Source organism: Pongo pygmaeus, chromosome 10 (genome assembly GCF_028885625.2).
Source record: "Pongo pygmaeus isolate AG05252 chromosome 10, NHGRI_mPonPyg2-v2.0_pri, whole genome shotgun sequence".
NCBI lineage: Eukaryota > Metazoa > Chordata > Mammalia > Primates > Hominidae > Pongo > Pongo pygmaeus.
The window spans coordinates 27,390,166-27,402,762 of record NC_072383.2 but is presented as its reverse complement, the minus strand read 5'-3'; the positions used below and the strand labels follow the sequence as shown (position 1 = coordinate 27,402,762).

The 12,597-nt window shown below is 43.7% G+C and overlaps 1 protein-coding gene across 2 annotated transcripts in view; it reads left to right on the top strand.

The window, feature by feature from the left end:
* Positions 1–12,597, top strand: part of ITPR2 (inositol 1,4,5-trisphosphate receptor type 2) — a 512,913-nt gene that overhangs the window by 496,030 nt on the left and 4,286 nt on the right. For both annotated transcript variants that reach the window (XM_054443160.2, XM_054443161.2), the window contains exon 56: positions 11,888–12,049. In XM_054443160.2, the coding sequence (XP_054299135.1) occupies positions 11,888–12,049 (162 nt within the window). The remainder of the gene's footprint in view (positions 1–11,887; positions 12,050–12,597) is intronic.

Genomic DNA, 12,597 nt, shown 5'->3' with positions numbered 1-12,597 from the left:
ATATGAAAATCTCAGGCAAGAGCATCTGATGGGCCACCCTTTGGTCACATGACTGAGCTCTAGCTGCCACAGGGAGGGCAGACAGAGTATCAGCCTTTTCAGCTTCTGTCACAGAAGACTGGACCCAGCCTTCCATCAGGACCCCACAGTAATGATTTCCTCAGATACAGGAAGGAGCTTCAGATTCTGGGCAGCCACACATTGGATGAATGCCCCCTTGAGTATTCAATACCCTACTCCAAATGTTTTCCCCTAATCTCACCATGAAGAAATCTCTAGTTTTTTTTCTATCTCAGCGAGATTTGCAAATGTTTCTACTTCATATTATTTGCAGAATAAATAAACATTTATGTTCTTTTCAAAGGAGGACAGGAGATGATAACTTAGATTAAAATATGGAAATTAATAAATAATAAGATTAAGAAAGGCTTAAAGTCCCAAGGAGATTCAGTGGAATTCAGAATTGACGGGAAAAGAAAAACACAGGAAAAAGCAGGAAGGGACATGACTGGCCCTGAGGAAGTCCATTGGTAGGACCTTGGGTTGCTGGTGTCCCCAACAGTCTCTTCCTTTTTTGAGACAGGGTCTCACTGTGTCACCCAGGCTGGAGTATAGTGGCACAATCACAGCTCAGTGCAGCATTGACCTCCCAGAGCTCAAGCAGTCCTCCTACCTCAGTCTCCTGAGTAGCTGGTACTACATGTGTGTACCGCCATTCCTGGCTAATTTTTCTCTTCTGATGCCAAAGCTTTACCTAATTATGTTTCCTTTATGGACAGAATGTTTCCCGCTTGACACTTCTGTAGGAAAAATAGCAATAGGGATCCGGGAGAATGCTGGGCAGGCCCCTTGCTCAGACCAGCTTCCCCATCATTGCATCATCAAATGCATCTCCAGATTCCCAGAGACCTTTGATAGACTGGGCCCCAGTCCCTGAGTCTGATGCCACTACAGCATCTAGGAATCAGCTGGCCGATGGCTCAAAGCAATTCTGGGAGCTGGACTCCACCTCCCCTCTCTGAGTGTTTCTCCCCCTCATGTTGGCTCAACATTGGGACTAGTGCCCGTCCCCAGAGCCTCCCAACAAGTCACTCATCAGAGGTGGTCACTCATCCTAGATTCTTGCTTCTTCATGTTCCCGGTTACTGCCCTAGCAGTGCTGCTAAAGTTATTGATAAGAGTCCTGTAGCTTGCCAGCCGTCTAAGCTGCCATTGGATCTGAGCCTTCTTAGACCTCCCCAGTCCTGGGCCACTCTCTCTTCTCTCTGTGGCTCTATCCCTTGGTGCCCTGTTGGCTGGGAATGGGCAGGACCCCACCATGAGCAGATGTAGCTGATGCATTCTGTATAGACAGCTAAGGCTTATGGTTGGCTGGATTGAGGATGAGAAGTCTGGGACCAAAAGAGAAGACACAAGTAATTGCACTTCTTTGTGCAGCCTCTGCCCTCCTGCTCATGGGGGTCAGAAAGTTTCTAAGAGGGAGAATTGGGAAGGAGGAAGGAGGAGGAATGGGCCACAGTTCTCGCGGGCTGTGGTCTCTATTCATAGTCCAGGCTGTTGTCTGGGGGGTGAGACGCACCACTTGCCACCACAGGAACAAAGCTAAGCTCAAGGGTCCTCATCACACTTGGTATCCACACCTGTTTTCCCAAGTCACTGCCCAGAGCCCTGCTTTCAGACTTGGTGCTATTTCAGGCCACCTGGGAGAGGTAGGTCTTGAAGATCACAGTTCTTTCAATGCCCCCAAACAATTAAGAGCCACCATCTGGCATGCAGCCCACCCCAGAGGATGATTTGCAGGTGAGGGCTAGTACATACAGTGCCTCTCGCCCCCAGGATGCCCACTGCAGAAGTTTTTACTGCCATCTGTCTTTACCCATACCAACTCCCCCACTGGTCTGGAAACAGTCTAAGGATGGAAATTCTGACCCATAAGTCTTTGAAACTCCAGAGCCCAGTGTTCTTCCTGACACCTCATAGCATTTTTTTAAATGTTGGTTGAACTATTTTGATCCTTTTTTTGGCAGAGGGGGTCCTCACTTACCTGCTTCCCTCTGCCTCCCTAAAGTCAGGAAGCCAGTAGGGATAGGGGCCTTCAGGCTCACACCTACAGAAGCTTAGAGCCTGCAGGACCATCCATAACATGGTAGTGGACAGTCCTGTCCTCCTGCAAGCCCTGTGTTGGGCATGGGTCACACCCTCTCTCACCATGGCTGTGCTGCCTATAAAGCCAGGGGTTATAGAATCAGCCCATCTCTCAGTACCTTCCAGCTGTAGCTTTTTTATTGTATACCTGGGTCCTGCTGAGATTAGGAGTCCCATGAAGTCATTTTCATCCCAGAACTCTCCTCCTTCATGGACACTTTCATGGAGACTCTTTTTCCCTCTGCCATTGGGAGCAATGACTAGATTAAATAGGCTTGTCCCTGGAAGCCTCCTAGGCCAGGAGCCCCTTTCCACCAGCACGCTGAAAGTGGTGCCATGAAAAAGGAGCCAGGCAGGAACACGGCAGTGACACCAGCCTTTGCTGGGTGCCATGCACGTCTCTAAGGCGTGGGCTTCAGCCACTCTGCATATAGCCTCAGCTAACCAAGGATGCTTTCTGTTTGTCATATTGCTTTATAACTTATAATTCACATTTATATGTGAATATGTAATATAAATCTGATATTTGAGCATTTAGATTTGAGCAATATTTCAAGGTATGATGATAATACTCTGAAGGGATTTGTTGCTTTACAAAATCTTTCAATCCTGTTTTGCTTTGTGTAACTAACACATTTCAAATTTCTCAATCCACACAAATGTGGTACTCTACCACATTTACAGGAATCTAACAGTTCACAAGGAAGATCCGGGGAGATCCAGACGGAATAGACAGGGAGACACAGAAAGAAGGATCTGGTTAATACGAGCTTGAAAATGAATCTTCAAGTCCTGTCACATGTTTTTCTAATGGAGCAAAATTCACTCTTACTCTTCTTCCCTAACCCTAACCCTCTTTTTAGAATGAGTTGTCAAGGTTTTCATTTATTTGTCAGTCCAAGAATAGTTTTTGTTGTTGTTGTTTTAGAGACAGGGTCTCTGTGTGTTGCCCAGACTGGAGTGCAATGGCATGATCATAGCTCACTACAGTCTCTACCTTCTAGGCTCGAATGATCCTTCCACCTCAGCCTCCCAAGTAGCTTGGACTATAGGTGTGCACCACCACACACAGTTAATTTTTTAATTTTTAGTAGAGATGAGGTCTTGCTGTGTTGACCAAGATGGACTATAGGTGTACATCACCACACCCACTTAATTTTTAAATTTTTAGTAGTGATGAGGTCTTGCTGTGTTGATCAAGATGGACTATAGGTGCGCACCACCACACTCAGTTAATTTTTTAATTTTTAGTAGAGATGAGGACTTGCTATGTTGACCAAGATGGTCTCAAACTCCCGGGCTCAAGCAATTCTCCCACCTTGGCTCCCAAAGTTCTGGGATTATAGGCATGCACCATCACACCTAGCCTTAGTGTTTTAATTTCAAAGAACACAGCTGTACCCTTTCTCTGTCACCTGCAGTCCCTGACACTTGTCAAACAAGACTATGTTTTCCAGCCCATTCTTCCTCCCTCATGAATGCAAGGCCCATTCTTCCTCCCTCATGAATGCAAGGCCCGCATCTGAGCCTCTGTGAGAACCAGTTGTTTTGTTGCCCACCTTGAGCAGTTGTTGTTGTATACAGGTGGGTGTTCACTAGAAACTGGATAAGGAATCCCAATGCCAATGTCATGGGTATCTCCTAATTTTTTGAGATAATGCCTAATCTGCCCTCAAGGCCACCATGTTGGTGCAAAGGTGAGAAGCTCATCATGCCCTTACTGAAACTGAGCAGAAGTGCTGGGGTACATGAGACATGCCCCCATAACCACGCCCCATAACCAAATGATTAATTCTTGTTCCAGATTATTTTCTAAGTCTAAAGTTCTAGGAAAGAAGAAATGCTGTCTTTCCCTGAGGGATCTTCCAGTAAGTAGGCAGTAGCAGCGTGACTTGTGTGGCTTTTGAGAACCATTTCTGCTGATGTCTTCAGACAAAAAGTGCAAAGAGAGGAATGCAATAGGTCATGCTGAGGCTTTGGGGGGGAATGCTTAATGCTTCTCAGCCTAGAAGGCTTTGTGAATGAATTTTAGAATGGAAAATGCAGTATAAACATAAAGCTCAGGAAAGGATGGTAACCAAGAAAAACCTTAGGAAATGGTCTTGTGATAGCACATTCTAAGCGTAGCCATCAAGTCTGTGTGCACAGGTGAAGATACATATTAAATGGTTTACTGATACTCCATTACAATACATAGTACATTTCATGGATTGTTCTTTATTAGCAGTATTTCAGAGCATTCTACAAAATCACAGTGAATGTCAACTGTTGCTGCATTTCTATCAGTACCTGCACATGCATCCATGATACCATGCCTAGAGGGTTTGTATTTCTGATTTTTAATAAATCAACCTTTAGCATACCCCAGAAGAAGAAATCAAGGGGGCCCAAGGTATAGCAGCTTCTGTTTGGAGATTCACTATAGTCTTTGTTTTCCTTAGCAAGTTCAGAAGCTAAGCATAGATATCTCCATTAGACATGCAGAGTAGTCTGGTGCAGTGACAGAATACAAGCTTTTCAATCAAACAGGGTGGAGGCCAAAGCCTGGTTTAGCCACTAACACCACCTATATGACCTTGGGCAAGTAACTAATCCTCTTGCCTCAGTATTGTCATCTGCAAAATGGGATGGAAATAGTCCCTACCTTATGGAATTGTGGGTGTCAGTCATAGCATGATTAAAAAGTGCCTGCCATTTGGTAGGCAGCCCACAAGTAGGATACATTGCTATGATGTAGAACCACAGTTCTTGCTTTTTATAGCTTACCCACAGTCAACTTTTAATATGTACCTAATAGAGCTAAAAAGACCAAGACAATTTCTCCAATGTTCGGCTAACATAAGCCAATCACATTATTTCTTAATCTCATTCTGTTATGGAGAAAAATTATTACATTCTTTATATTTTCTTGAGCCAGTGGACAATTAAGTAAGAATAGGGATAGATTATATAAGAGCTATTCCACTATGTAATATGGAAGAACTTGCCCAGAAGTGGAAGTCAGGTGCAGGGACATTTGCTGCTATTGTGCCTTGAGACCTCAAGGAAACCTAAACTTTCTAGGTTTCAGGCTGGGCGTTTGCAGTATACTGGGTGTGGGCTGTATGGTTTTGAGGCTGCTTCTAGCCGAAATGCCATGTTTCTGTTTGCTCACTTGGCGAGCTCAATCTTCTCTCAACAATTTGTTTTTTTAAGCTGTCTTTACATCATAGCTCACAGAATGACGAGCTGGAAGAGACACAGACACCACCTAGGGTGACATTCTGATTTTACAGATAAGGAAACTGGGACTCACAGAATAAGGCTTTCTTCCTCCTTATATCTTATAGCTAGTTTTTTGCTAAGCTAAAACAAGAACCGGGGTGTCCTGACTCATAGATTGGTGCTCTTTCCATTATACTCCCATTGTCCTTTTCCCACAGATCAGATATCACATTTAAGAACCAAATATGAAAACATAGCACAGCTGATTTTTTTTTTTTTTGACAGAGTCTTTACTTTTGTAGCCAAGGCTGCAGTGCTGTGTTAATGATCTCAGCTCACTGCAACCTCCACCTCCTGGGTTCAAGCGATTCTCCTGCCTCAGCTTCTCGAGTAGCTGGGATTACAGGTGCCTGCTACCACACCTGGCTAATTTCTGTAATTTTAGCAGAGACAAGGTTTCACCATGATGGCCAGGCTGGTCTCAAACTCCTGACCTCAGGTGATCTGCCCACCTCGGCCTTCCAAAGTGCTGGGATTATAGTCATGAGCCACTGTGCCTGGCCCAGCGCAGCTGACTTTTGACACTTGCAACCTAATCATTTTATTGAATGACTACAAGGTTTCTACACTTCTATCTAATGGTCTTTTAATCACCCAGAGAAATAGATAACTATTAGAATTTAGGGATAAAAGGGTATGGTTGACATGGTGTGTGAACCCTAAAGGGACTTCTCAGGGACATGATGGTTCATCTTTGAGTTTTGCATTTCAGAATCTTTGAGAAGCTCTGGATTTCCACTCACCCACTTACTATGACCATACATTATAGCCTCAGAATCTAACAGTTAATCTACATCTTCCCTGATTTTATACTACCCTGTGGTCAAATATGTTTATTCCTGGTGAAATAAGGAGATTATTTCATTTTGACCAAAGTCATCATGGGAATCTAATAATCATATGCATGATCACAAGATGTACATAGCATGCATGAGTAAACCAAGAAATAAACCAAATCAAACTGCTTTGTTAGATGGCATGCATATTACAAGTCGACATGGAGAGGAAGTGGTGTCCTGTTAACTAGTATCTTCTCTGTGTGTCTGCCCTGTGGTTCTGGCTTAGGTTAAAGTCCGGGGTTTACCTTCCTCTTCCCCTGCTCAGATTGAGCCTTCTGTGGAAGCCATACAAGCAGAGAGAGAAACTTCTGAGTGTTTAATTGGCAGCTACTTTCAATGGAAAAGCATATTCACCATATAAGAATGCTGCTGTATTGGAGTTAATTTTCATGAAAAGAATGTACAGTAATCCCGTTCTCCATGGCTTTGTTTTCTGTGCTTTCAGTTACCCACAGTCAACTACAGTCCAAAAATGGTGAGATATTTTGAGAGAGAGAAACAGAAACCACTTTTATCACAGTATATTGTCTTAATTGTACTATTTTATTATTAGTTATTGTTAATCTCTTACTGTACCTAATTTATAAATTATCCTTCATCATAGATATGTACATATAGGAAAAAATGTAGTATATCTAGGATTCAGTACTCTCCACAGTTTCAGACATCCACTAGGGGTTTTGAAATGTATCCACTTCAAATAAGGGGGACCACTATACTTTCTGCAGTAATTTTGAAGAAAAATCAGTTGTGGAACTGATTTTTACAAGACTGCTTTCTTCAAAAAAGAGAACAGAAAGCAATCAATTTAAGTTTTTTTTTTTTTTCCATTGTAGTGAGAAATGTAAAGCATTCAACTCAGGTCTCTTAAAAATTAAGAAAAGGAACCATAAAATATTCAATATTAAAATGATTTTTAGTTGTACATTATATATTTGTCTCAGATTAAGACCAGCAGATACACAAGGGAAGGGAGGAGTGGAACAAGAAGCAGAAAGGTAGGAGAGAAAAGGCTGAGAAACAAACAAACCAAAACACAGACAGATACAAGGAGTGAAAGAAAGATTAGAAAAACCAGAAGAGGGTTGGAAGACAGAATAATATTTAGGAACGAAGAGAAAGGATGACAGGGCTGTGTAGCTTTTGCACTTAAGCACAGCTTCTCATTACTTTTCTCATCCTTTGTTTGAAGTCTTACTCTCCACCTATGAACTATGTGTTCCATAAGCATGAGAATTGTGCTGGATTTTGCTTACTATTGTTTTCCCAGTGCCTAACAGAGACATAGTAAACATAAGCAAGGATTATTAAGTGAATGGACGAACAAAGAAACAAATGAAAAAAGAGAGTGTAGGGAAAGAGAGTTCTGTGGCTCAAATGGCACCAGCTATGGTCCACTGAGAGCTGCCATTGTTTCCTCAAAAGCAAGAGGCCATGGACTTGGCTGATCCTGGCCCCTGAGATGCTTGCGATAGTGTTTCTTTGGAGGCAACTTTACAAACGCTCACACATTATCTGTGAGAGTTGCAGTCTACTGTTAGAACAAGGTTTTGCATCTGTTACTTTTAGAAACTTTTTGCAGGTTGATGTTTTCACCATCCCCCACATTCCTGGTACCTTCTTACCCCAAGCCCAGTCTGTGATGCTCCAAAATCCCCCTGCCCTGACAACTCCTCTGGAATCCTTGTCCTGTTATATGTTGAAAAAATCTCTCCCAGAATGCTGCTTTCTTGGCTCTCCCAAGAGGAGCCCTGTCTTAGTCCGTTTTGTGTTGCTGTAACAGAATACATGAGACTGGGTGGTTTATAATGAACAGAAATTTATTGGCTCACAGTGCTGGAGGCTGAGAAGTCTCTTTTCAAGGTGCCCACGTCTGGTGAGGGCCTTCTTGCTGCATCATCATAGGATAGAAAGTGACAGGGTGAGAGAGAGCGAGAGAGGACCGAACTTGCCCTTTTGTTACAGCACCAATCCCCACCCCCATGAGGTGGAAGCCTCATAGTCTAATCACTTCTTAAAGGTCCCACATCTTAATACTGTTACAACGCCAATTAAATTTAAAAATTAAATTGAATTTTGGAGGGGACAAGCATTCAAACCATGGTAACCCCCTTCTCCTTTAGCCCCTTGGTGGCAGCTGCCTATTTTCCCAAGCTGTCTGTATTAAGAGCCCTAGAAAAGGGTCAGCACTCTGGGCTCCTCATCACCAAGAAATCAACACACCTCAAACCTCCCATAAAAATGCACTTTTCTAATCCTTCCCATCCTATCCTTTAATACCTCCTGGTCACTTTTGTTCATTCATACAGATTTTGGCCCTTGGCCACCCACAGCCTCCTCATCTACCCCAACTACTGACCTGCAGGATGACTTCAGGAGTTTAGTGCACAATTCATCTAAAAGATTAGTCTCTGCAAATTCTGTGATTTTTTTAAAATGATGGTAAAATATATATAACACAAAATTTACCATTTTACCATTAAAGTGTACAGTTTTGTGGCGTGAAGCACATTCACATTGTTCTGCAACCATCACTAATCTATCTCCAGAAATTTCTTATCTTCTCCAGCTAACAGTCTGTATCCATTAAACACTAACTTCCCAAGTTCAGTGATATTTACTTTTACCAGACTTAAGGCACTCTCACCCCAAAATTTTCAGTTCCTGAAGTTGTTCTACCTTCGGAATTTTAAATTTTGTTATTCTATTTTCTGTCCACAATCTCCTGTCTTGCCAACAGACCTTGATGCAGACAGATCTGAGTTGGGATCCCAGCTAATCCAGTTACTAGCTTCATTTCTTAATCTATTTTGTGTTGCCGTGAAGGAATACCTGGGACTGGGTAATTTATAAAGAAAAGAAAGTTATTTAGGTCATGGTTCTGAAGGCTACACAAGAAGCGTGGCGCCAGCATCTGCTTGGTTTCTGGTGAGGGCTTTTGTGCTGCATCAAAATATGGCAGAGAAAGGCCAAAGGGGAAGTGGGCATGTGCAAAACGACACCAAACCAAGAACATCACACTCTCATGGGAACTAATCCATTCCCCCGAGAACCCATCCAGGCTCCTAAGAGTGAGAACTCACCGGACGCGGTGGCTCACGCCTGTAGTCCCAGAACTTTGGGAAGCTGAGGCAGGCGGACCACGTGAGGTCAGGAGTTCAAGACTAGCGTGACCAACATGAAGAAACCCCATCTCTACTAAAAATACAAAATTAGCCGGGCGTGGTGGTGCACACCTATAATCCCAGCTACTCGGGAGGCTGAGGCAGGAGAATCGCTTGAATCCGGGAGGCGGAGGTTGTGGTGAGCTGAGATCGTGCCATTGCACTCCAGCCTGGACAACAACAAGAGTGAAACTCAGTCTTAAAAACAAACAAACAAACAAAAAAACCAAAAACAAAAACAAAAAGAGTGATAGCTCACTTACTACTGTGAGAATGGCACCAAGCCAATTCCTGAGGGATCTGCCCCCGCCGGCCCTGTGACCCATACACCTCCCATTCAGTCCACTTCCAACACTAGAGATCAAATTTCAACAGGAGGTTTGGAGAACACAGACAAACCATATCTAAACCATGGCACCTCACTTCATTTGTAAAATTCAGATAATACATAATATAAATACTGGATAGAAAACAGAACCTAAGTTCACAGAATTGTTGAAAGGAATAAGTGCTTAAAGAGCATTTAGCACAGGTCTGTTCTCCTCCGTCCTTCCTACCAGTTCACACATTAATGTGCATCACATCAACCACCACTCTACTGATATTCCCAGCTCCCTTAAACCTTGATCTTTCTGATGCTCATCCCAGAGAGACACAGCATGCTGTGTCAGTCCAGCTTTCTGCCTCATCTGCACATCCACCTGGGCTGTGTGTGAGCAGCTGGCCCAGCCACACTACCGTGCAAGCATTTCATGGGCCCCTGTTAGGTTTCCTCTGCTCTTCCCCCACATGCCTATTTCAGACCTTTCCCTTTTGCTTCTTCTCCCTACCCAGCCACGGTCTTCTCTGTTTCTGTAAACCAGAGTCCTTAACACTTTAATGATATTAGAATCACACACATTCCCTGAGGTCCTGATTTGGTAAGAGGTGGTGGGGGTGGGAAGCTGCAGTTTTAACAAGCAACCAGGGGGTTTTGATACACACAGTGTGCAGCCCACTCTTTGTGGAGGGCTGTCCTGAGCCGTAAGCTCCTTGAGAGCAGACACACAGTCTTATCTGACTTTCACCCCTAAATACCTAACAATAGATGCTGAAGGATTGATTGAATGAATGAATCTGTCACTCTGCACTTTAGAGTAAGTTACTGTTCGCCTTTGAAATGCTAATTAGCTACAGCTGTTTAAATGCAGTTTAAAACTCTTCAATATGTTTTATCTTTGGTTCTTTATCATCCCTTTTCACTGCCATTGGGGGTAGGGAACTATAAAGAACTTGCTATTCTCTGACGAGCAACAACAACAAAAAGCCAACCCAAGGGCCAGGTAAGATTGAGCCTGCAGTCTAGAGATACACAAATTGGGCCTTGCCACTGTCACTTAGGGAAGAACACTCCAATGACTCTCATTCTAGGGATCCCACAGGCAGCGGTTGTTGTAGCCATTTCAGTGGACTTCTCTGGAATGGAAAGAGTTTCAAGCGTTATGCTCACTGCTAGGGATGTTGGGAGAAGGTGATTTAGAGAAATAGGTGGGTAGATAGAGACAAAGACTGGCACACCCCATCAATGTTGCAGAGACTTCAAATCCCAGCTTTGCCATTTACTAGCTTGTGACAAGAGTAATGAAACTTAGAGCCTCTTGTTTCCTTATCTGTAAAATGGGGACCACACGATTTACCTTGCAGAGCTTTGGGGAGGATAGAAAAATGTCATATAAGTAATGCATAGTGATTCTATGATGTTAGACAATCGAGCAGAGTCTTGAAGAAAGCATCTGTCAGTCTCTGCCACGATTGGAGGGAAAACACACACACACAAAACACCTACACCCAGGCTGCCTACAAAAACAGAAGTGGAAACAGCTATTGCCCTGTGGGGAAGTCAAACTCTCACCCATTGCAATAAAATCTTTCCAAAGGGAGCAGACAGAGTAACCTCAGGCCATGCCCTCCCACTTCCCTCTTCCTCAAGTGGAGCTCTGAGGGAGGCAGAGCTGGTGGGGAGCCTTTATAGAGGAAGTGGGAGGTAAAGTAGTGTGGGTGGCTGAGGCTGAAACATTTCTTTTACCACTTTCCTATACCGTCCCCCCACTTCTCTTCTGTGCCAGGGGCAAAGAGAAACAGTGCATGCCTGTGCTGTACCCACACACACTTGGATCGGCTCCCCCAGCCTCCAGACCCCACCTCATCATTCATCATCATTCGCTGAATGCCTGCAGCCTTCACGGTGCTTTCTAAATGTCTCAGCCGGAACCTCCCTGGAAGCCCATATAAAGTTTGCTTCACTATTTGGGGTCTTCCCCCAGCCCATGAAGACCAGTGTCTAAGCCTTACTTCAGCCCCTCCCTGTGCCAGGTTTTCTCTCTCCAATTTGAGTGCTAAGAGACTTTGGTTTAAATGTTAGTAATAATAAACAGCTATAGACATTCTCCCCTTCCATACTCATTCCCTTGTTCGCACACATTTATTTGCTTTCAGGAGAAGAATTTGGATTGGTTTCCTCGGATGCGAGCCATGTCCCTCGTCAGCAATGAAGGCGACAGTGAGCAAAATGAAATTCGGAGCCTTCAGGAGAAGTTGGAATCGACCATGAGTCTGGTCAAACAGCTGTCGGGTCAGCTGGCGGAGCTCAAGGAGCAGGTGGGTACATTCAGGGAGATGGTGCTGGGTGGGATAAAGTCATTCACCACTTCTGGTGAGGGGAGACAGAGGGTCCAGGGAACCAGGTCATTATCCACAGAGAATTGCAAACTCCGAGACAGAAACCTCACGTTGTACTGTAGAACCACATCCCAGCAAACGGGGACTTCTACTTATCCCATCTCCCTGAGCCTCATGTGACGCTTCTCCTTCTATGGAAGGGGGAAAGGATAAAATGCCAAAATACAAGCACCTCTTTGCATTTAAAAAAAAAAAAATCATTTTCTGCCATGATAGTAATTACTAAGCCCATGGGAAAGGCAAATCCTCATTAGTATCTGCCATTTCAATGCTACAGTCAACCCCTTTATCATATAAAATTGTTAGTAAAAATATCAACAGTAACCATGGTAGCTATTAAAATGACTGTGGTGATGGTGACAGCTATGTGACAGGCAAGATGTTTTCTAAAATGGCTCCTGCTTCCTAACCACAGAGAGGGGTTTGCTCTTTTTCTCTGTTTATGGAAATTCACTTTTAAAAAAATC